This window comes from Empidonax traillii, unplaced genomic scaffold (assembly GCF_003031625.1).
Source record: "Empidonax traillii isolate 1590-97213 ecotype Southwest subspecies unplaced genomic scaffold, ASM303162v1 scaffold535:size1322822, whole genome shotgun sequence".
Taxonomy (NCBI): Eukaryota; Metazoa; Chordata; class Aves; order Passeriformes; family Tyrannidae; genus Empidonax; species Empidonax traillii.
Genome location: NW_020955728.1, coordinates 435,492 through 460,463, shown reverse-complemented (window position 1 = coordinate 460,463; position 24,972 = coordinate 435,492). Strand labels below are relative to the sequence as shown.

General features: G+C 44.7%; 1 protein-coding gene and 1 long non-coding RNA gene across 10 annotated transcripts in view; one reads left to right on the top strand and one right to left on the bottom strand.

Annotated features, from left to right (window-relative positions):
* The first annotated feature begins 1,648 nt into the window (after positions 1–1,648).
* Positions 1,649–24,972, top strand: part of ESRRG (estrogen related receptor gamma) — a 403,057-nt gene continuing 379,733 nt past the window's right edge. For 8 of the 9 annotated variants that reach the window (XM_027897329.1, XM_027897327.1, XM_027897318.1 and 5 more), the window contains exon 1: positions 19,355–19,510. Coding sequence is in view for 1 of the 9 variants with exons in the window: in XM_027897314.1 (XP_027753115.1) it covers positions 1,663–1,717 (55 nt within the window). In the remaining 8 variants the exon portion in view is untranslated. Of the gene's footprint in view, positions 1,718–19,354; positions 19,511–24,972 lie in introns of those variants that run through there. The other variant, XM_027897314.1, reaches the window with a different exon arrangement.
* On the bottom strand, positions 7,585–15,121 carry LOC114064351. The gene is made up of 2 exons (XR_003572735.1): positions 14,246–15,121; positions 7,585–13,020 (listed from the first exon to the last, which is right to left on the bottom strand). It is a non-coding gene; the product is annotated as an uncharacterized LOC114064351 (long non-coding RNA).

Below are 24,972 nucleotides of genomic sequence, written 5' to 3'. Positions count from 1 at the left end.
GGGGGGGGGGGGGGGGGGGGGGGGGGGGGGGGGGGGGGGGGGTCGTGGTGGTGGGAGGAACAAAAACAACCCCCAAATAAACAAACAAACAAAAATCTCGCGCTCCATCACAATAAAGTGAAATTCCTTTCTACACACCCACAACTTTAGCTCTGTCTGCTGCCTGGGGGGTTTTAATCTTGCAAAGAGAAAGGGGGGCTCCCTGCGCAAAATTACGCCTTCTCCTCTCATTTGTTAGCTGATTCCATCAAAAAGTTCGCTATTTATAGGCTACACACACGAACCTGGAGTAATACAAACCCTCCCGTGTTGTTTCCCTCGCAAAGTGGCCGGTCCTGAAGCATCTGATCGGGTCTGTGTGTGTGTGCGCGAGTGAGAGCGAGCCACGCAGACAGCTCTGCCATCCAAAAGGGGAAAGAAGAGCTCAAGCTGAGAGACTTATTAATTGCTAAGAGCTGCTCTGCTACCAGCCATGTGAGTACCTAACAATGATCACCTTTTGCACAGATGGTCAGCGATCAGGCACAGACACTTTCTGTCCTTTTCTTCCTCCCTCCCCTTTCTAATTTTTTTTAAATTCCCCTCCTGTATCCTTCCCACCCACCTTTCCTTTTTTTTTTTTTTTCCCTCCCTTTTTTTTCTCTCTTTACTTTGAGTTCGCACGGTTTATTCCTCACGAAGAGGAGGAATGAAACGTGGGCGAGCGCGGGGGAGAAAATGTGCCGAAGAAGAGGAAGGAAGGAAGGAGTGGTGAAGGGAGAGGAGGAGGGTTTGTTAAGCGATCGCCTTGTCCCTTGAGTCCGAGCCGGCTGGGAATTAGTAACAGCGAGATAACGGAGGTTGTATCCCTCCCTCTTCCTCAGCTTCTCTTTTCCTGGAGCGCTCAGACCCTCTGACAATTACTACACTGGTATCAGCGCAGACAACGAGCTATATTTATCAAACCTCATTCGGGGAAATTGAAAGGGAATTACAAATAAATAAATAAACAGATAAATAAATAAAGAGAGAGAGCGCGGGGAGAAGGAGGGGTGATCGCTCCGCGTACAGCAAGGTTTGTCCATCAGCTCCCAGCCCGCTGTGCAAGCAGGTAGAAAGCATCCGAAGAGCAGCCCGGTCCCGCGGGCTGAGCGTGCGATTTTGGGGAGAGGGGGAGCGCCCTGGCCCTTCGCCCCCGCCGCCCCTTCCCCGGCGAGGTTGCAGCGAGGTGCAAGGGAGGCGACAGGCAGCGCGTCCCCCTCCATGCCTCTGCTCCTTCCGTCCCCTACGCGAGGTCTCGGCGCTTTCCAGGCAGTCCCAGCCCTCGGCGTGGCACAGAGCGTGAAATCAAGCCCCACGCAGCAGATAGGGCATGGCATGTGGGTGAGGAAATTGCAGTTGATTCGCGAGTGGGGAAAAATGAAATCTGTGCTAGGGAACGTGTCTCTCGGAAAGGTAGGTGTCCTGGTTTGTGCAGGAATGCAGGGCTGGGAGATGCCGCGTGGAAAGGGTTTGGGGTGTGGACAGAGAAAGCGAATTTGTTTCCAGCGTGGAGAGGAGCTTTTTCTAACCCAACAGTAGAGCTCCAATCACACACTCTGAGGTTAGCGTAGCATTAAACTAGCAGGGTCGGGGTTATCCAGGGCAATTATACCGCGTGCCCGGGATGTAACCTCTGCTCGTATGTACACAAAGCGCAGGGAGAGACGGAGTTACACCTGGAAAGCCAAAGAGCACGGTGAGTATCGGTATTCGCTCCCCTCCCTCCAAAGCCTGTGAACAAAGTTCAAAGGCAGCCGGTGCGGAGCTGGGGTTGGCTCCACCGGAGCCCCCCCTGCTCCCTTTGGAGGCGGCAGCGCAGCCTTTGGCGCCGGGACCCCCCGTGCAGCCCCTCTGGGGCGAGCCCTCCCTGAACAGCCAAGAGAACTTGCGGTATCTTGATTAGAACTTTGCTACTTTCTTTAGTAGAGAGGGAAAAAAAAAAAAAAGGGGGGGGGGTAAAAAAAGTGACTTGGATGCAGCGCTATTTATAGGTGGCGGTAAAGGCTCCTTTTCAATAAGCTGCCGTGGAAAAGAAGCCTCAAAAAACCTGGCTGCTTTATTGATCTGAAGTGCTGGACGGTCACAGCCATACTAGCCATGCTGGACCTATAAAGTCGCGGCTTCTCTCGGGTTAAGCGGCGAGAAGGGGAATATGATACGGGTTTCACTGACCACTAGCTTGGACACGACTCAGTTCCCAAGGACCGGTACAGGGCAAAAGGGTGTGAGATGGAAGACTTTTCCCTTTTCTTTCAGACACGCACACAATACAGGGCACCCGCAGGGCTGAAAGTGGGCCAGGGCTGCACGGTAGGTATCAGATCACACAAAGCAGAGGAAAGAAATCCAGTTAAAAATACATTAGTTGAAATCAGAGGACGAGCTTGATTATTTTTTTTTCTTTAAAACAAAGGTGCACGTTAGAACAAGCTGGAAGCGCTCTTTGTGCCTGATGGTATCCCCCACGCCCATTGGAAAAAAAAGCAAGAGGCTTGCTCTTTCTTTGCATCTTTTAAACCTTGTTTTAATTAGAATTGCCAAAGTAGGACACTCCGGTGGAAGATGTTTTCAAGTATCCACCTACCTCTCTGCTGTAAGCAGAATTACTGTCTGCTAAATTGCTTGAAACGCAAAATTCTGCCCCACCCCCAGCTTGGTTTGACACCTACTCACCCTTTCCCCCTCGAAATTGCAATCGTTTATGAAAGGTTACTCCATTGGGAGGAAAAGACAAACCCCCAAACACCCAGCGGTAATGAGATGAGTGGACTCCAAGAGCCTCGCTTTGCACTGTACAGTAGGAAAGGCTCTGGACAGAGAGCGTCCCTCAAAACTCATGTCTTTTTTTTTTTTTTTTTTGAAGTCCCAAGTTGGGCGTATCCTTACCCTTCTCCTTTAATTTATTTGATTAAATCATAACCAAAACAGACTCATCAGCTTCTCGTATTTCCTCAGCTGTAACCATACGCGAATCCTTTTATATGGAGACAAGTAATTGGCTTTAGTTAACTAAGGGCACAGGCTGCGCCCAAGTTTTCCTCCAGTCCAGGGCAGCATTTCACTCAAACCCGTGTTCCGACTCTGCTCCTCAATCGCCAGCCTAAGGTTTTTAAACTGTTTAAGCCATTTCCCACCGCTCTCTGATTTCTCTGGTGAGGGATGCTCACGGCAGGGGCTTGCGGGACGAGGGGGCTCTTCCCCCCGCGGGCTTTAGGAGTGGCGGGGCCGGCTCAGGCCAGCCCGCTTTGAACTCCGAACCCCTCCTGGACCGCGTCCCGCCAGCACCTGCATCACACCTCGGTACTGGTCTCGCGGCTTGTTTCCGCTCCCTATTAAGGACTAGAGTAATTTCACCTTCAGGAAAGCGAGGTTGTGTAAGCTCACTTCTAGCTTAAATTAAAAAGAAATAAAGGAAAAAAAAAATTGAAAAGCCTCAGAAAGTTTCTCGGTTAAAGCTCGGATTCCCTTTGGTTATTACTCAAAGGAAGAACCGCGTCAATTAACTCCAAATTGGAAATGCCTGCCCGAGAAGAATAATGATAATTCCCTGCCCTTCGCTAAGAGGTAGTTGCAGGATGGCACTTAGTGCGTGTGGTCCCTAATGACAGGGTTGCAGCTCTACCCGGTGTTTGGCTTTCCCTGCCCCCTTGGCTTCGCTCTGAGGTCGGGCAGCGACGCCGGGCACGACTGTCCTGCCCAAATCTTCCCCCTCCCTGCCCGGAGCCACATGGGGTTTACACCTCCCACAGCCAACACAGTGTGATCACAGTATGAAAACAGAATTAATTACCCCTATGCCCCGATAAGAGGGCAGGGACCTCGTAGCAACAGGTAACGAGGGCACCTGCAGCTCTTCAAGGTTATTTAACTGATAATAGAGGAAGCAGGAGGCTTGCTAAAGGGTCGCACTCGGTAAGAGGGGGTGTGAGGGAAGCGAACCATCAAAAAAGGGTGCTTAGTGATACTTTAGGAAAGTTAAACGTTGCTGCGAGGGGAACGGAATCCTTGCAGCGAAACGGGACGGCTGTTTCGCCTCGGTTTCTTGCTAGCTTCTGGTGGTCCACAGAAGACCCACAAGCCGCCCCGCGGAGCGGCCGCGGCTTTGGGACCGCGACTGTGGGGCCGGACACGTGTTGCACTCCCTGGGAAGGAGTCGCTTCTCGACCCTCTCTGGGGGATGCTGCGGGGGATGCTCGGGGCGCCCGGTGCGGGCCCTCGCTAGGGCAGGGCTGGACAGGCGAGAAGGCACTGCTATGTGCGGGGGGAGCGGGGCAGCCTCTCACCCGCTTATTTCATGGGTAAGGGCACGGCAGAAGCGGGCGCTTCGCGGTCGGGCACAAACTAGACCCCGAGGAAGCCCTCGCAGGGCTTTTGTGGGGGCTCACAGGCCGGGTGGGGTGTCCACAGCCACTCCGGGGCTTTCCCCGCTGAGCCGCCGCCGGGGCCGCTGCCGGCGGGGACTCAGTGGGACGGGCAGGGCTGACCCTGGGGCGGCGGCGGGAGGGGAGGGTCTCCGGGCTGACCCGAAAGGGGGGAGCTCCCCGCTTTCCTCCCCTCCCTTCCCCTGCCCGTCTCTTTGTTCTTTGCCCCTTTGTTCTCCCTCTCGAAGTTTCCAGGGGGGTTGCCGACGCGGAGCAAAGTTGCCGAAAGCTGAGGAATTACAATAAGTGGATGTCGGAGCAGGGAAAGAGGATGGAGGTCCTTCTCGGGGCTACGAGCCATTCCCCAAATCCTGTCGCTTTGTCTGGGTTGCCCAAGAGATCGGTGCGTGCTACCGGAGACGGGCCGCGCTTGCAGTGATGCTGAGGAGGAAGGGGGAGACGGGGATCCCCCGGCCACAGCAGAGTCTTGGGGGACCGGGCACCCCTTTCACGATTTAAAAGCGTTCAGGGGGGGGAGGAGGGGGGATATAAGTGTCTCTTCCGTCCTTTCTGGTGAGAACGGGAATAAAAATAACCAGTGAACGTGTCTTTGAGGCAGTAGGTCGCAGTGATGAAGGATTTCTGAATGTTAGATTTTAGGGCACATGTATTGGTTTAAGGTGTACAGCTCCAGAATGGATTCGGCTCCATCACTTTCTTCTCACTGATTTTTGTGCTTGCTTGACAGTGTTGTGGTAAAATGTTGTCAGGAGTTAAACAAGTTTGTGCTTAATTTCAAAGCAGATGGAATATCTTCATAGAGCAACACTGCAGCTTGAGAGACAGCTTTAGTGTGATTAATGGGAGATCACAGCATGGTTTGGTATTGACAATAATACCAAAACTTCCTTTGAAAAGGAAAACATCTTCACTTGGTACAATATGGTGTAGCCTTATCCTCTCTTTACTAATCATAATTACACGTTAGAGAATTCCAAGCTTATTTTACCTTGCATTCAGAAATCCCAAATAACTTCTCAAATGTTACCCCATGAATCTTCCTTCTCCCCCAGTATATGATAGTAGGAAAACACTGTAGTTGGATGAGTTAGGTATTAGGAAAGCTGATATGAAAGGAAGTTTTGCTATGGTGAATTGGAGTAGATCTCAGCACGTTATGGATTGAGCAAGGTGAAAGTCCTGAACTCCAGCAAACTTTCCCAACAGTGCTCTTACACCCTCACCTTTATAAGTGAGGATAGAGTGGATGAACATAGGACTTTGTTTTTTTTCTAAAAGCTACACGAATGCAATTCTCGTAATCATGAGAATATCCATATTTACTATTTTTATACATGTAGAGATCCTGTAAAATTATTTTTAAAAGAGCTATATTTGCAGTAATTTTGTGTTATATAGAAAGGCTAACATTTATTATGACAACTTAAGTTTCCAGAATTTGTATACATTTTTTTTTCTGATATCCAACAAAGTTAAGAAATGAGATCAGATGAGACTGGGGTTGACTAAACAAATGTTCCAGACTGGAATTTTTTAAAATGTGAATATACTAATAAGGATCAAACTGTCCTACTGGCAGTTGTTAAACCCCAGGATCTATTTTTCAAATGAAATGGGGTTTGATTTGAGATGATGTGGGGCCTATTCTTCTGGGTTTATTTTTTTCCTGATGTCGACAGGATAGAATCCCAGTGAAATGTCTGGGAACCCTGCTGTAAAATCCAGCTTTAGGTATTTCAAGATAGCAACTCAAACACAGAAGCTGTCCATGAAAAATTTGACCTTTATTTTTTAGGACTGTGGTTCACAGTTGACTGTAATGATTGGTCACTAGCAAATTAGAGAAAGATACAAACATTGTATTGGATACTGTGGTATAGTTCGATTTTCTGGCTGTGTCTCCACACACAAATCAACTAGCTTATTGCTTAGATCCAGAGGTGAGCAGAATTACTTACTATTCTTTCTATATCCCAATGCTCATAATGTGGTGTTGCAATATCCAGGTAAGAATGTTCAATGCCATTTACAACAAGGAATCTGCCTTAAGCAATACTGTAATCAGTAACAGCTAACATTACTGAGAGCAACAGCTTCTGCAAATGCCTTACCGCCAGAAGTTAACCAAGGTACGGCTGTAATTGTGTCCCAGACTAAATAAAGGCAGACATCCGAGAAGAATATAAGCTTAATTGGAAAAGTAGATCTTACAGAATGTTCTGTGGGATCAGCAATGGCTGCTTCTGTCTCAGTAATGATGATGACTAGAGGGACAAGTGACGTTAGTGGGTACTTGTTTAAATAGAGTGTTTCTGCAGCGTGAGAAAAATAATTTTCTGATTCAAAAGCATTCACTGAAGAAAGGGTGGTTGCATTTTTTTCACAGGTTAATTAGTCTTCTCTCTTTGCTCATGCTTTTTGCTGATGTATGTAGATTTCCTTTAAATAGACAAGAAATATATATATATATTTATTTTTATTTATTTTAATATATATATTTAAAAAACCAAACAAAACAGACAACCCTCTACTACTTCCCTTGGAAATTCTGACATCAAATATAAATTACTAAATAATGCAGAGCGCAAACCTAAACATACAAAGATTGTTTGGGATTTTGTCACTTCACTTTTTTGAGTAGGGGACAAAACTTCAGAATTGTAGTAGTTGGCTAAACTACCAACTTGTTTAAATGACATGTCAGGCAAGGCTTTTTACCTCTGCATTTTTATCACCTTTGTTTGTCAATAAATACTTGTAGCAAATGAGGGGAAAAAACACATTGCTTTCCGTTTTACTTCCCCTGCATTTGTTATTATACCTAGAGCAGTTCCAAATAGTGGCAGTGCAGAGGAATATGGCATAAAAGCATAATAAGGAGGACATTAAAAATGAACACTCTCTGCTTTATAATAGATACATCCAGGCATAGGTGTGAATGAATACTGATTCTTTTATACAGTTTGTAAATGGAAAAGCCTTAAGTTTACAAGAAGGGTAAACAGCATGTCACACTGCATTTAGCAGATGTTGGCTCACTACATTTAAGAAAATGGAGAGCAGTGGTCCCTTTGACATCCCTGCAGAAAGTTAGATCTTTCCAGAAAGAAAAGGAGAGCACATAACTATAGCAGTTACGTTGCGAACGGACAGTTAAAAATATTAACATTATATTTTTTTAATTAGTTTATCTCAGTCTTAACAAAATTAAAATATTTTTTCTTGTAAATGCCCATGTTTAATTCTATCAGTATATACTTAAAAAACTAAAAGAGCCTACAGGATAATCCAGTCTCAGGCACTCAAATGTTACAAGGGCCTTATTTGTTTACTAGTTGTGTAAGATTACCATTAACCATAGTAAATAGTGGTACATGTTGGCTAAGATTCAGTTGCTGAATAAACAGCATTTAGATTTATTTCCCCCCCCCTTACTGTTATGATATGTATGGAGAGAGCTGAAGTTCCTTTCATCATGCAGGCATAGGCATATGCTTAGGATGTTGACTGAATGTAGTAAATACATTTGCAACAAAAACTCGTGATAATGACGTGTTTCCATGTAAGTATTTAAACTGCTTCAAATTTTGTCATTCTTAATAAAGGAGTAGTAGCTATAAACTTAGAAATTACTTCCCCATATTTATAGTCTGTCACAAAAGACTTCTTATTCAAAGCACAAAAATAAGAATTCCTCTTTGTTTTCTCAGTGACTTATGACACTAAAGTACAGCACTGGCATAATAGGCAATCTCCCTCCCTCAAAATACCTGCAAGAATGGTGTCTAATTGCCTATCTGTGGGTTTTCTGAACATACATCAGTAATGCTTTGGCTCTAAGCACAGAGGGGGAAAAGATGATAAATCAGTATTAGTTCATTCTGAGGAACTGATTAAGACAAAAGCCCTGTTCTGTTTCCATTGCAGTCAACACTGAAAGTCTCGTGACTTTGAATAGCTTCCTCTTACTGTTTGGGTTGTGGAAATGCTCAGAAATCTAGCCAGCGTTTTGGTCTTGTTGTGCAGAAATACATAGAACTAACATAATCTTCTTTGCTGAAAATTATGGTTCCTTAATTTCTTCAAAGACTTTACTTAATACTTTTATATTTCTCATCATAGTAATAAGTTGTCCTTCTCCCTCTCCCCAAAAAGAGTTATCATGTCCACAAGTAGCATCTTTGGTATTTTGTGTTTAACTATTTCAGACCTTCATCCAAATACAGGATAACTATAATTTTTTTTTTTAAAGTTATTTCCACTCATATAAAACACAAATCCTTACATTGATGCCAGTCTCGGGAATCTGCCAGTGAACTAAGTTGCTAAGTTTAACATCCATTAATGATGGCTGCTGAAATGGGTGAGGAACTTAATATTTTCCTAAGTGGGAGAAAATGTGTAAAGTAGAACTGAACTAGGCAATGCCATGCATATGCTTTCTGAACACATCATATCACTGTTTAATACATTTTTTTACCTTATTATTCATATTTTTGTATTCACATGAAAAGAGTAAGATATCTAAAATATGCTAGAAATTTCTAATATAAAATATAGCTTTTCAAACAAGGAATTAAAAGAGTGCAGATGTCTGAACTTTAGGTAAGAAAATATTTTTTTCTTTTTCTAACTTGAATTTTCTCTGAATAATTTGCTTTCCTCCCTCCTTCCCTTCTTCCCTATTCACCTTGTCCAGGTGAAAAACATTGAAAGTAGTATGCATTTTAGTAGGATACAGTGTAGTGACTCTTCCATGTTCAAAGGATACTTGGAGTTCTTCATATTATGTATTTGTATCTGTAGAAAGTGTTAAGTATTTTTAGGCTGTATGGGTATGTAACCTGCTACTGACATCAGGTGCTTCTGGGGTAGGTGGTGTTCATGGGGAAAAAAAAATAAATGGAGCTTATACTTCTAAACTGGGTGATACCAACTTCTCTTATACACTGAGTAGAGAAATTTGTACTTTTGTTTGTTTGTTTCAAATCTATAATAACATCTATTCAATGGAATAAGTGTGATAAATAAATATAGATATCTATGACACATACAGATGTGTGTGCACATATATATGTATCTATATCTCACATTACAGCCAAGGAAAAATTTACTCAAGGGGACAAATCTGCTTTAAAGGAAGTGCCAAATAAAAGAGGAATTTTATGGGTCCCAAGTAACCTTGGTAGAATGAAGAAATGATTGAAACTGTGGCATCCCAGCTTCCTTAAGCATAACTGCATTTATGTATGGAAGGATCACCGGTTCAGGCAAAACCACATCTCCTACTGCGTAGCTGGCTGCAACACGTAAGGTTAGGAATATGTTCTTAACGTTAACAGCTATTAAAATGATTGATTGTTGATTGTGGCCATGCTTTTCCTTTTTCTGTAGTCTTAACTGAAAACCCATCTCCCAAGGGCTCGAAGCAGGGTCTGAGACTAGATGTTGTGTGCAAGCCTGATAAGCACATCACTGAGGTTCTTAGGATGGCTCTATAAGGACTCGGATAGGGCATTTGTGAGCTTGTGCCTCTACTTCTCAGAAAAAATTCAGTAGCAAAACATTATGGTGAAGCCTCTAAAGTAGTGACATTGCTTTACTGCAACAACCTTTACCCTAGTATCCAGTAGTACAGTGCAAAAATTTGCTCTAAGTAAAATTACCCTTGTTGAAATGAGTAGAAGAAATAATAGACACAACTGAACTCTGGGCAGTGTATATAAAAAACAGCATTAGGAAAAAATCATTTGGTATTAGTTTGTAAAAGTAATCTTCCCAACATTTAATTTTCCTGTAACTAAGATGCGAACTGGCTTTGCCATAAGAGAACTGCAAGAACATGTTAAGAACGATGTTTTACCTATGCCTTGTAATGTGCTGGTGGACACAGACAGTAACATTTTCAATGCCAGGCTCTAAATTTTCAGCCAAATGTTCAGCCATCTCATTGGAGAAGGTAAATGGGGACACATAACCATTTGCAAGGGAAGCAGTTTCCCCGTGTTACCTTCTCCATGCCTTCCTTTGCAAAATCCCATTCAGAGGATAAGCTTCAGCTTGGCAGCATGGCATGTAAGACCTGCCACACCTGGCTGGACACCAGGTCCCTCCTCCCCTGCCTGCTTTTTTCTGTGCAAGGAGGCAATGCCAGGTGCCTACGGCTGTCCTCTTTTCTTCTCTTTTCTCTTTTTGGTTGGAGCTGCCATCTGACCAGAGGGGTAACATGGGGAAGGCTGATCCCTTTCGTGACCTCTTTGGGGCTATGATTGCCTAGCCCAAAATTGAAAAGACAGTGCTCTGCAGTGGGTCTCCTGCTTTTGGTGAAAATGGTTGACACACTGCCATCCAACTACAGAGCAGATTAAATGACTGGCACTATTTTCAAGCATCTTATATTTTCTATTTCCTCATCTACAAGTACATATATACAGATTTTGGGAATATCATTTATATTAGTTTCAAAATCTTCTAAGAAGACAAAAACAAAATTATGCCTTCTTTACTAAAGTTATTAAAAAAACCCCAAGCCCAAACAAGCCCAACCCCAAACGCTATTGGATTACATATTTTTATAGAGCTTTTGATAAATTGGTACATATTATCTAAGATATGACAAGGTTTCTAAAGCTTTATGATCTTGATGTTTGTAAGCTTTTAGCAAACCATGATTCAGTAATGCAAAGGAAATGTCATAGCTAAAAAGGAAATAAACAACTTGCCTCCTTGGCAGAATTATCACTACCCTGCATGTAGAAAAAGCCTCCATAGCTGGCTGCCTTTGCTGCAATTACTGGTGTACTTTTTTTCCCCAGGATATCCCATTGTTTGCCACACTCCTTCCGCAATCTTTTTTGTAGGGCTTTTGTACGCAGGAATTTTTTCTGATTAAATGTTTTGTGCAGCACTTAACAAATTTACCTTCTTACCGTGGACAATGCTACTACGCTGTAAATACCTAATGAGAATGCATCTCTGGTAGTGTAAATCTGGGGCAGACACCCTATTTTTTTGTTGCATTTGCTCTGCATTGACACTCGATTGGGTCTGACAGCAGCAGGTCTCTCACCCTGCCTTTTGTGGCATGAGGAAAGGACCTACTACTTTGGGAGTTGTTTCTGCCAAAAGCCGAGGACCTGTAATCCTGCTAACATCAGAAGAGGAGAGCATGCAGCTTCTGGCAGCAGCAAGAACTACTAATTTCTGCACTGCCCAGAAATTAACTTCAAGCGTCTCGAAATTGTAATTAAAATTCAATTGTTTCTCATCACATTTAGACATCCGCCCATGGAAAAACACCTATTGTGTAACTTTTACCCCTCTCCCTGGGGGTTGTACTGGGAGGATGGGAAGGTTGTAGCCCTAATGATGACTGAAAAGGCAAAGGCAAGAAAATGAGCTTACCTTGCTGCCCTAAAGTTAAGCAGTAATCCACATGGCACCAGTGCTGAAATATGTAATAATGTGGTGGTAGGACTTCATTGCTGAAGATGTCACATTGGCTCTGCTTCTGTGTTGGCTATATAAATATCTATAACTTGTTACTTTATTGCTTTTTCTGTATAGTATGACCAAAATATCACAGAAAAGTGCAATTTCTCAATTTTGTAATTAGAAATTGAAGACTGGATACTCAGCTAGTATAAACTGGTATGACTCCACTGATTTCATGAGAGTTGGGCTGCATATCTGTTTTCTAGTCTTGTGGCTCTGACCAGGTAATTACTGAATAAGACTTCACCATACCATAACATTCATATATAGTAATGGAATTCAGAGTTGTGACCCTGTTATGCAGTTAAATATAAGTAAACCTCTTGGTCTGTGGAATAAGATCTTTCACTTTTCTCATAATTTTCCATAATGAACAACTGGATTAAAACTGGTGTTCTCTACTTCCCATCAGCTTCTTGGTCATCTGCTAGATTCCTGCTGGTATAAGAGGATGGATGGGTTCAGTATCACATTTCTCTTAGGGGTCTAGAAATGAGCATCTTTAACGTACATCAAATGAACTAAATTACAGGGGAGTGTTTCCAGTAGGCATTCCAGGGTTGTGAACACAGCCTGGGAACCCATGGTCCAACAGGCTTTGTCACCCTGGCTGATGCTTAGAAAGGCCTCCCTACATTCTTCTGTACACCATTTTCTACCTATATCTATCACATCTATGCAAGAACAGCTTTTTGTGTGTGCCTGGGGATGTACTGACGCATTCTGAGAAGTCAGAACACTCACTAAACTTCTCAATCTGGGTTGTTATTGATGTGCTCCAAGCAGGGTCTAGATGGAGTTGAGGCAGTTGAGGTCCTTCAATAAGAGACTGTTTAAAATCCAATATTGACCTATTTATCTTTAAACTTAACATGCCAGGTGAAGTTCTGCAATCTAAACCTTTCTTCTCAACTGCATTTGTAACAGTACATCTGTCTTCATAGGAAATACAGCAGTTGGAGAATTCACATTCAGGGATGAAGGGTTTCATGTTTGCTCTTCTTCTACTATATAAACTATTCTAGGCTTAGGCTTCTTCTGCTCTTCCTTTTGAAGCTCCACCATCAGCATTTCAGGATATTCAGGCAAGAAAAGAAGCAGCATAGAGCATGACTGTAGCCTCCTGTGAGAACACAGAATGATGTGGGGTAATCCTGGATCTCTGGCTTCCAGGACTCCTTTAGCACTTCTATATTAAGAGTAAAATATATTAAAAGGCTTTTGAGAATTCCTGAGATATGACCTTAATCAGAGATAGAGCCTATCTGCCATTGAACATAAGACCTTCTTGACAACCACTCCTTTTCTGCAACCTTTGGCACTGAGGTCTGTTTTGGAAAGGCAAGAGGCATTTTGCAAATCTTGTAGTGAGTACCTGTATACCCAGGGATCAGGCCCATCCTGTACTGGTTTGCACCTGTACTTTCCCCAGTGTGTCATACGTACCCTGCACATACAGCACAGCTGCTGAAGTGCAGACTGTTCATCGTTGGGTATTTTAATATTTGTGCAATGTGTCAAAGGGGAAAGAGCTTAAATTCTGTTTGCATTTTAAATAACTGTCTTGGCAGTTACACAATCCATAGTGTGTGTGTGTCTTCATGGAATGCACTGTTTGTGACTGATGTTGAAAGAAGAGGTACAGATATTAAATATGGCCAACCAGGTTCTACAGTTGGTCTGGACTGGGTCAGCCTTGCACTGTGGATGGCTGTCGAGGGCATCTGGTAAAGTGCCACTAAGCACGCTACTGTTTGTCTGACACATATGGGCAATATTGAAACTTGTTGATGGCAGTTTGGCAACTTTTATCTGTATCAAGCAAGCCAAATTCTGATCCCTTAGAGTTAATTCAAATTCCTCTGACACTAGGCTCAACTCTTGTAGGAAGCCAGATTGTAGAAACTAAGAGGCGAGCTTATTCTGAGCAGACTTGGATCTCATACTAGTTAAGGGCCCCGCCCTAAATCCTGATCTCTGATAAATTAACTTTTTAATGTTTCATTACTGCTAGGGTACAAGCCAAGTGTCTACACAGATATTTGTGTTCCAACAGCCAAATGCAAGCTCATTTTTTTCTTCTGAATTTTAAGTATGTTATGTTTTACAGACATGAGTAACTCATGTGGGATCTTTCCCACAGAGTAAAACCAATGTAAATTCACATGACTCAGGGATTTGTTTCAATGCTTATGTATAAACTCTCATTAGAAATGATTATGCTTGAAGATCAAAAGAAAAGTACACTCACTTGTATTAATGTTTAATGCATAATTCACATTGTTAGAACAAAAAAACAAAACAGTCGGTGGTTGTTACGACAAATATCAAACATTGGCACCACTAACCAACTCCCATAGAGGATCCTTCATTTCATTGCCGTGGCTGTGCACTGAGATTTCCTCTTGTGTGTGTTGTGCCATCATCTCGGAGACTTAGACACCTTCCTCACTAGATGAGTTATTCCCCTGTAATGACAGAAGTGGGGGAGAGCCAGGACACCCCACCAGTGCAGGTGGCTCCAACACTCAGAGATCTCAGTTGAAGCAGAGCATAAAATAATCTAATCTAATTTTTTATGCAAGAGGGATTTCAGATCAGGCACGCTCATATATGGTCTAAAATTCTAATTGCCTTCAATCTTAGTTTAGTCTGAGCCTTAATATCAAGACCGTGGTCAAAGTTACCCAGCGCCGCAAAATTCAAGAACTTGATTTTTTGTTTTCTGTTTATCCACGTTCTCCCGTCTCTAGTCAATGCTTATTTTCTTGCAAGAACACTTCTTACTTAAATAAGCAGGTTTGGCATGATGGAGTTGCATATGTAACCCATTCTCTGTATCTTCAACCAAGGCAAGCACAGGAGAGCAAAGCCATGCTCGTAATCATAAACTGAGCTTAGGAACCAGAATCCTGTGTTGACATCACTGCCTGTTATACAGAGTTCTGGGTTTACTTATTTGGTGTAAGGGAAGACCTCTGGGTACCCTCCACCTTCCCACATTATAGTCTTTCACAAGAAGTAGGAGTTGGGCTTTGTTATCTTCACAGATTTTAATGGCTTCTTCCATGTCTATGTTTAAAGGTCAGCAATTTATAGGATGTGGCTTTTATATTTATGCTTCTTTTAAAAAACTTGGCCATTTTACCAGCTGAGCTTCCATAATTTCCTTCTCATATAGTTTTTGGTTTTCCTCCCCCCCCCCCCAAAAAAAAAAAGGGGAAAATGCTTAAGAAACAGCTCAGCAAAAAAAATTTAAGTTTAAGAGTCTTAATTCATGGCAGAGAATCATCTCTCTTCCATGGGGCTCCGTGGCACAGGATGACACTGACTGACATTCGACAAAATTTGTGCTTGGCACAAGGTCACAAAAAAGGTTGCATGTACTCATTATCATTTCAGTAACTTTCCTGCATGCCAGCAGTGATACAACACCTCTGATTCAGAGCAGAGTAGCTGCCTGGGTTTCAGGTAGGTTCTTCCTACTTCAGATCTCTGTAAGCAAACTATAAATAAACTCTCCATTCTTAAGGTGCTTCCTGAAGGCTCGGTTGTTCTGCAAACCCTTCTGTGTGAGTCTGTAAGGTTCCTCATTCGGGAATTAATATTGTTGAGTTAGAATGGGTGCTACTGCTATGCATGGAATGCAGTCAAATGGATCTTGCGTGTTTAAGAGAACAGAGGAGAGCTTTGGGGTTTGTTTTCCTTTTGTTTATAACAACCCACTCAAAATATTTACAATGGAAAAGCTGATATTTTCTCCAGTAAAAAACCTACTGTCCACTTTAAGGCAGTTGAAAAGGTATTTAGAGTATATACTGGTTAAATTGCTTATTTTTAGTGGAGAGCACATGGCATTGCTATCTTGAAACTGATCATAAATACATACCTGTTGTGGGATTTTTGTTGTTGAAGAAGAAAAACCCTGTAATGAAATAAATATGCTTCACGAGGAAAGAAGTAGGTCAAATGTTCAGCTAAATTAACCTCATCTTCTACAGAAAGACTAAATTCTGTTGTTTTCACCTGTGGGACTTTGGACTTGTCTACACACCAAATTATTCCAAGACACTTATTAGGTACACTGCAGTAATTACCTCCGACTAAATCCAAGTGTAGACATATCTTATGCCAGCATAAGAATTCACTTTCTTGAATTACCTTAATCCACTTTGAAGGTGGCTTAAGTGAAACCGGGAAACAACTTGGTCATTCCAGAATGAATAAACTATCTGAACATAGTTTTGCTTTACATTCACATCCAACCTTATTCCAACATAATTTTCCTGGGCTGAGAGACTCTTAGGATAGATCTACATAGCAAATGAACGTGTGATTACAGACACACCAACCTTCCCTTTACTCTCACTGGCATGAGTAACAACAGCAATGAAAGATGGTAGCAGAGACTTCAGTACAGCCTATTAACTAGAGCACATATATGCATATGGTTGTGAACAGCCTCGGCTGAAATCCACCTCATCACACCCCCACTTCAGATACAACTCACGTCCCTTAGACTAATACTGGGGCTGGGAATGCCTCCCTGCATCTCTGGTGTGTATGCACGCCAAAACCTGCATATGCGATAGGACCGCACAGTTGAGCTAAATGGAAAACAGGTGAATTTAACTTCAGAGGTTAATCACATTCGAGAAGAAGCATGGCTCGCACATTTTTAATATACACACCTTTGACAACCAAATAAAGTGTCAGCTGTGTGACTGCGGAAGCCAAATTAAATGTGCTGTACACAAGCGCAACTCGGATGATTTCACCAGAGCTGAATTTGGCTCCACAGTTGAGAACTTGCTTATTTGACTGATACTTGTTTTGCTGCCTATCTACTCATTTATTTTAATGAAATTAATGCATTTTAATGTTCCTTTAAGAGCATTCCAAAAATAGCAATTTGATTAACTAATTTGCTTTTAAAAGTGTAACAATCACAACGAAAAATCTCTCTGTTAGCTGAGGTATGGCATAATTGTAAGAAGCACGTTGGGTAGCTATGCCATACCCTTCATCCTTTCAAACACGTTCCCCACATCAATCAGAAGAGCCTCACTTAAAAATGAATGGCGAAATACAGACAACAATCAAGCTGTACCCACTGCTTTTCAAGTCTATCAAAAATATGTATCAGTAATGTACTCTGTACTCTGCTGAGACAGTAAAGAGAGGTAAGAATTTAGCCTAAAAGCAGTTTAAACCAATTCCAGAACAGAAACATGAAACAAATTTGTCTTTCTAGCCAAGCCAGAAAGCATCTTGAGTAGCTTGGGTTAAAAAAAAAAAAAAAAAAAAGTGCTTTCACTTTCAGGCTCCTTAAAATCGTGTTTGAATGGTACAACATTCCAAGAAGGATTTCTTTTTTCCCCAACTCTTTTTCCATCTGCAACAGGGATCTCACCATTTAAAATATGGTGTGGCTGAGAGCATAGAGCCCAACAACAAAAAAGGTGTACACTAGCTTCTCCCTGACTTTATCTCCTTATAAAAACTGGAACTGCAAAACCTGAGTAGTAACAATATTAAGCGAAGGCAATTTTCCCTTTTATTGTATTTAAATGAGGAAAATGAAAGTATTAACGCTAATATTAAGGCTGAACAGAGGCAGTTGCAAAAAATAATTTCGTTTCAGCCCTTCTACATGCACCCGTTCACGAACTCCGCTGTGCTAGCTACCAGGGTATTGGCAATGTTGTAACTTATTATAGTAGGTGGTGTGAAAAGCACCACAGAAGAGGGAAACTTGTCTCAGGGCTCTGCTGGAACACTCTGCGGTCACAGAGTAGGTGGTGTGGTGTTGCAGCAGTTTGGGATGTTACAGTGTGCGGGTAATGACTAGTCTTTGGCTGAGGAGGCACTTAGACCCAAGCTACCGTGGGTACTTTAATGCGAGGCCTAGTTCTGGAAGTACTTTTGCACGCGGGTTAAATCCCTCATGTAAAAAGGTCCTCGGACTTTAGGGGCACTGCTCATGGAGACTAACAGGATTTGGCTTTGAGAAGTGCACGAACCCAGGGCAGGGGATGCGTGTGGGTGCCAGCCCCTGCCACGGCTGGGGACACCGCTGACATCCAGCCCGGTGGTCACACCGGCGCCGGGGCTGCCGCAGGCTCCAGCTCACTCTGGTTTAACGCAAACCCTCCTGCCTTCGGGGACAGCTGCTGGGCAGCCCCAGCAGCAGAGGTGGGAGCGATGGCTCAGCAGCCCCTCAGTGAACCCTGCCAGGGTCTGCGGCAGCCCTTCGCTCTCATCGGCAGCGACGCCATTGCGCCAGCCGCCTGCCGACCTGCCCGGGCTGCCCCGGCCTCGCCGCCTCGCCGGGGCACCCCGGCCCTCACCCAGGGCCGCGGGGCTCTGTGCGCCGGGGTCTCCCCCGCCTTCCCTCGCAAAGCCTTGCAGGGGAGTGGGGGAGGTGTGTGTGGGGGGCGCGGCGCCGGGCCTGCACGGCAGCAGTGGTGCGGCATCCTCGCTCCTCGCCCGGCCTCCTCTGGCATTCCGGGTGCCTTTTTTTTTTTTTTTTTTAATGTTCTTGGTTTTTTTGTCTGTGTGTGCGGTGCCCGTTCCCCCCGCCCCCGCCGGTCGCTCGGCACATGGCCTGCTGGCGGCCGGCGGCGCGTGTGTCCCCGCGTCCCCTGGGCGAGGTGTCCCGTCCGCCGCCCGCATCCCGGCCGTGGCGGGGGCTGGCACCCCCTCCCTCCCTCTCTCCCTCCCCTTTTCAGCAGTCGCCTTTCTTTGGTTTTTTTTTTTTTTTTTTTTTTTTTTTTTTTTTTTTTTTTTTTTTTTTTCCTGTTGTTTCTTGTTTTGTTTTTTTTTTCCCGTGGTTTTTGTATGTGTTTTTTCCAGGTGGGACTTGGCGGTGACCGGCGAGGCTCGCCCGGCACTGAATGTCACCCTGAAGGTAAAATGAAAGACACGGAGATGAACGCATGCCTGCGCCCCGCGCCGCCGCTCCCCCGCGCCCGCCGGCGAGCGGCCGCCACCATCGCGGGGCGGCAGCCCCCGCCGCGCCCCGGATTTCCTGTCCCGGCTTTTTCGTTACTGCGCCTAAAAAAAAAAAAAAAAAAAAAAAAAATCAACCCCCCAAAAAATAATGATTAAAAAAAAAAATCCGCATGCGAAAGAAACGTGCACGTACCCGGTTACGAGCCCAGGAAAAACCCGGCCGCTTCCCCCTGCTCCTGCCAAGTTATCATTGGGAACACAGGCAGGCGCCGTGACGTCCCGGGTCAGGCCGAGTGCGGACCGGCGCTACCAAGGCGGCAGGGAGGCGCGGGGACGCCGCCGGGGCCGGGGCCGCGGGGATCGGGGCCGCCGTCGCCCGCCCGCCGCCTCCCCGCTGCCCGCCGGGCCGCGCCCGCCGCCGCCGCCGCCCCCCGCGCCCCCCGCGCCGCCGCCGCGGCGCCGCTCGGCCTCCCGCCCGCCGCCGGCTCCCCCCTCGCCGGCGGAGGTCGCGGGAGCCCAGTTAAAGGAGGCGTGTGTAAAGATTTTGCAATGTCCCTGCATGGTGTTGTAGACTTTCCTAGCAAAGAAACCGGCTTCGGCTTCTTTAAAATCCCCGACGACTCACCTGATTAACCTGCCTGCGGTTCTGACCTGACCAGGTAAAGCAAGCCCCCCATCCCCGCACCTCCCCGCTCCCCCGCCAGCTGACATTGCATGGGGGGCATGTTTGTGCTTGGAGACGAGCCGCTGCCAGAAGCGCTTCCCCCCTCCCCCCCCCGCCCCCTTCCACCTTCAGCCCTTGCCAATTGCACTTGCTCAGAGTCATTGCCCCCCCCCCAAAAAAAAAAAAAATCCAGCTTGGGAAAAAGCTGCACAACGGCACCGGCCACCCAGGGTTTAGTGGCTCTCGCCTCTCGGACAATTATTTAGAATTATTGGCCCGGGTGTGGGGGGGAGGGTGGGTGTAGGGGGAAGAAGGGAAGCAGGATGATCTTTTTTGCTGCTGACAGATCCTACCCCGGCAGGTTTTGTGTGCGTGTGTCCCTCCTGCCCAGGGTCAGGAGTGCCGGGAAAAGTGACGAGGCTTTAACCAGCAAAGAGTTTGGGGCCGGGGTCCCAGGGTGGCTCCGGCGGCTGCGAGCGGAGAAGGGGGACCGGACTCTCCAAGCCTGTGCCGGGGCGCGTGTGACTGTCGCGGCTGCTGCCCCGTGCCGCCCTGACCCCTCCGCGCTGTCCCCCCCGGGAGCCCCGAAGTGTCCCGGCTGCGGCGCGGGGCGAGGCCGGCGGGGGGGCCCGTCCTCGTCCCCGTCCCTCCCCCGCCGCTCGCTCCCTGCTGGAACACTCGTGCGGGCGGCCGGCGGGAGCGGCGCAGGCCCGGGGGGAGCCCTGCCCGCCCCGCGGGGGTCACCGTGCTGCGCTGCCGGCCCCCGGCGGCGGGAGCGGCGGCGTGGCCGCCCCACGCGGGACGCGCTCCGCCCGTGCCGGGCTGTCGGGACCCGCGGGCGGACACGCGCACACAAAGGCGGCGGGGCCGCTCGCTCCCGGGATCAGCAGGGGCGAAGGAAAGTGTGCAAAGTCTACGTACTGCCCGCTCCTCCTGGCACTTGGCCCTCCCAGCGCCGGCCGTGGGGAGGACGGGGGGTTTGGGGAAGCGGCTGCGTGTGGGGTCTGAGAGTGACCCGGCTGCGAGAAATTTTCTTTTTTTATTATTTTTATTTTATTTTATTTTATTATTTTTTTTCCCCGGTCATTAATGCCATGAAGGAGCGAGTGGTCTGGAGGTATATTTTGAAGTGCTGAAAGGGATGCTCTCTGAGTCCTGGGTCTAGTTAATATGTTTCTCGTGATTGCAAAGAAGAGAGGACTGCATTTAAGAGATGACTAAATAATGGGGGAGGCAAGCAAAATGAGTAGAATATAAAGGAGAGGAAAATGAAGGTGAATGGTAGTGTGGGAAGGCAGGCACTGAGCTGCTTGGGGTTTCTCTCCTGTAATCCTCCCTCTCTCCTATATCGTCCCCCTGTCTCAACTCCCCTCCCCCCCACCCTGTCTTTTCATACTATTAAGGAGAACCTAATAGCCAACATAATATAACAGAAAAACAGATGACCCCTTGCCCTGCTTCACCCTGTCACCATCTGCAACCGTGAGGGAAATCCGAGTGCCATTGTATAAACCCAGCAAAGTTTTAAGCATTTATTAGCCACCCTGTTTAAAACACAAAGCGTAAAACTTGCCTGATACATTTCATTGTTACTTCCCTGTTTTATTTCAGAGGACAAAATGTTCCAGTGTAGCATACTTACCCTCACTTTCAGAATGGGAGTAGTTTACATTTTAACCTACATTACATTACACACGGTCCATGCGTTGAATATCCACCGAAAATAGCCAAAGACTTAGAATGACAAAGCGACTCGTGGTTATGATCTTCCTTGTCTTGAGACCATCAAGGTAGCTGTGGTTCAGCATGCTGGGGAGGGGGGCTCTGTGGTGTGAGGAGTTTCATGTCTGTACAGGAATCTGGCCTGTCTCCTTTTAGAGGACTTTACAGTTTAAAATGTGCCAGGGGCAGGAGAAGGTAAACGCGACATTCAGCACGCTCATTATCAAAACAGGGAAAACAAATCGATTGCATTAACTGTGTGTGCAGTATCACAGTTATTCCACAGTATTTTGTCAGAAATTAAAAGGTTACCACTAGAGTACCTATATCCCTATCTCCAGCCTGGCACCACTTATTACTGCAATGGTATTTCAATATTAAGTGATCTTAGAGATATTTCATCTTTCATTTTGAATCCCGAATTTGAATCAGCATTAGGATGTCAGGGCTGTGAGATAAGGTATAACAAACTAAGTAGACAGCTGAAGGGCTCCTGGTGAAGGTATTGCTGAGAAGGATATCTTGGGCCGTTCGCAGTAACCTTGTTTACAGGGACATTTCAATTGCAACCTGAATTTCAGAGAGAGGCTGACTGGACTAATGCCTGCGTGTCTGAAACCTATCACGAGTGTCTTTTGCACTCTAAACCTTCTCTCTGCCTTCCTTGCATACTCGTAAAAACTTTTCTGGAAGGTTAGGATGATTTTCTGATATGAAAATTAAGATGTTTTCCTAAGAGGAACATTGCTCTTTGAACTGGTGTACATTAGCAACAAAGTATTCATGAGGTTTGATTTTTTTTTTGGTTCTCTGATGTGTCAGGATCAGTAGTTGCACCAGTCTTTTTAACTTCACGTATATGGCTTTGATTTATTATATTTAAGCCTTAGTGGTTTTGAGCGTATTTTGCAGCACATGAAGTCGGTTCAAGTCAGAATGTGAAAAGGAGGCATATTGTAACAAGGAACAGTTTTGTAGTGATCTGCTATTTTTTTGTTTTCTTTTCCTAAAGCTATTCCAGGAAAATCACGTGCGTTCAGTGAGTGGGTGCTAAATGCCAGCAGCCACATTGATGAAGAAAAATGCTGTTGAAATACTTTGGAATAATAAATAGGATATGTAATGGTCAACCACAAGATAAACATTTTACACTGTGTTTTTATGGCTCTAAATTGGCTGCATTGTAAACCAAGCTTACTACTCTATTAAGTCATCAGAGTTTTCAATTATTTAAGATTTTCAGTCAAGCCATCTAATACAGTCTTCATTGTCCCTATCAGAAAATTATGCGTAAGGTTGTAATTCCTTGTTGTTGATATGTGAGGGCTTTGTTGTGGTTGGGGGTTTTACTTTGACTTATTGGGACAAATATTGCAAATCATGCACACAGGAAAAAATTATATGGAAATAGCCCCAGTCCTACGAAATGGGTATAGTTACAGCACTGAAATGTACCTAATACAATTTGAGATCCACTCACTAAGAAACCTTGACAGTATCTGCCTTGCAGGTACCGTGCATTTGGAAATACTATATCTCCATTTAAATGCAGATCTTCAGTTTTCTCCAGGGGGCAGTTGGTGAATCTTTCGATTGAACCACTGGTACTAGAAAAACTAACTGAAGATTTACCCATGAACAAGAGACCCTTTCAAGTCTACTTTTTTGAAATAATGATTATAAAATTTCCTAATATTGCAATTTTATATTGATTTTGAATGCCTTTTCAAAAGTCACAGGGAAGGAACAGTGCCTTTTACTCAAGGTAGGCCAATGTCTGCATGCTTGTTTAGCAATCTTAAGAGAGATAACTGCTACGAATAACTTCTTTGTTTTTACATGGGTATTGTGTTTGCATGTGAGTTTTGTCAAATGGACAGAGCAGTCTTGCTTTGATTTTGACCTAGATTCCTCCTGATTATTCCAATACAGCTAGTACCTGCTTATTTCCCACTGTGAAAATAGGAGAACAACTGTTGATGCTATCTAGCTGGGGCTGCATGGGCAATAGGCACGTCCAGTCATCTCCCCTCCTCCTCCTTGGCTTCCTTAGTTATGGATAAAATAGCACTGGAGTCCAAAGAGAGTGCAAGCCTGTATTTCCACTCCTGTGAATTATCTTTCTTTGACTGTTTGACTCAAAGAAAAGAGGGGAAATAATAATAAAAAAAAGGGAGTTTAATGAGTGAGTTTATTTCTATTTCCTGATTTGGTATGCAAATTTCACACCCTTGCAGGGATGAACAGGGCCATTTGAAACAAGTCTTATTTGAAACAAGTCACAGATCCACCTTATTCCTTATTTGCTGGAAACTCAGTAGGTGCCAGTCCTCCTTAGAGGGGCTTGTCTCATCCAGTCCAGTTTTCTGTATTGTTTGTCAGCTGTTTAGTTTGCGGTGTAAGCCAAAGCATTAAACTAAATGCCCAGGACACAGGGAATGGGAGCTTCCTGTTTGGAGTGCAGGCAGCACAAACTACCTGATGCAGGGGAGACAGTAGATCCTGGCCTTTTCTATGCAATGTGCCATGCATGTGGCATGCATTCCCAGCCACTCCAGTCTTCCCACTGTGGGCCTGGGTGCTGCCTGGGGATGCTGCCCGTGTCCCTGTGCCAGAGCCATGAGACTGTGGAAATACCATATGTATTATGCTCACCTGTTAATGGCGTATAACCCACTGGCCTCAATACCCTGGAGGAAACGTACTTCAGCCTCTGAGCAGAGTTCAGACAGATCTGCAGTGTCCAATCTTACACCCACCAGTGTTAATGGCAGAGCTCCCATTCATCTTAATTGATATTCCTATAAACATCTGCAGGTTTCTGTTTCTAGTGGAGGCTACAGCTCAGTGGACTTCTTAAAGGAGTGTTTTGCATATTGAGGTTGAAAGGGAAGTCGAGCCTGATACATTAACTTATCATCTGTGTCATTCTCTTGACATCAGTTGGATTACTACAAGCATATATGACAAGGAGATTAGGTGCAAGATCTTCACACATGCATCGTTTTCTTAGCATGTTGATCAGTGGAGATGTTACTTCTCTGAAAACCTTGTTCTAAGTCAAGTCTAGGCAAGCACAAACCTGTGCATGCATATACAAGTTTAGCAGGGCCTATCCTTTGTAATACAATTTTTTTCCTTCAATATTGAGGCAAGATCTCTTATTATAACTCAACCATTAGGGGAAAGAAAATGGAACTTTTCTCAAACAGCTTTTCTGTTGGGGAATCTAGTGGCAGTTGCTTTGAAGCATGTGTAATTGATTATCATACATTTATTTTAAAAAGGAGACATAACAAGGAATCTAACATGATGTTTTGGAATATATCTTCTCCCCACAATGTTCTTGAGGGAAATGTAAGGTTGCAGGCATCATTTCATGCCCTGTATGTTTTTGAACATAAATCAAAGAAATTGTTGGAGATTTATAGATGTTCATAGCAACTGTAGCTATAATAAACACATGCAGTATATATTTTCCAAGCTATTTTGTATGGGTGAAAAGCTGAAGCTGGCATTTTGTATGAACAATTCAACTTAATCATTGAAAATTTATTTCCTAGTTAGGGTGGCTTACCTGCATAGCATGGAGTTGTACACCTTCGTTTAAGTTCATCTGGTTATGAAGCCTCAGTTAAAACTGGGAAAGAATTTAAACTGGATCTAGATACCTTGAATGAATTATTCCCAATGTCAAATTTATCATGATGCCTCCATGGTGGTATTCACATCTAT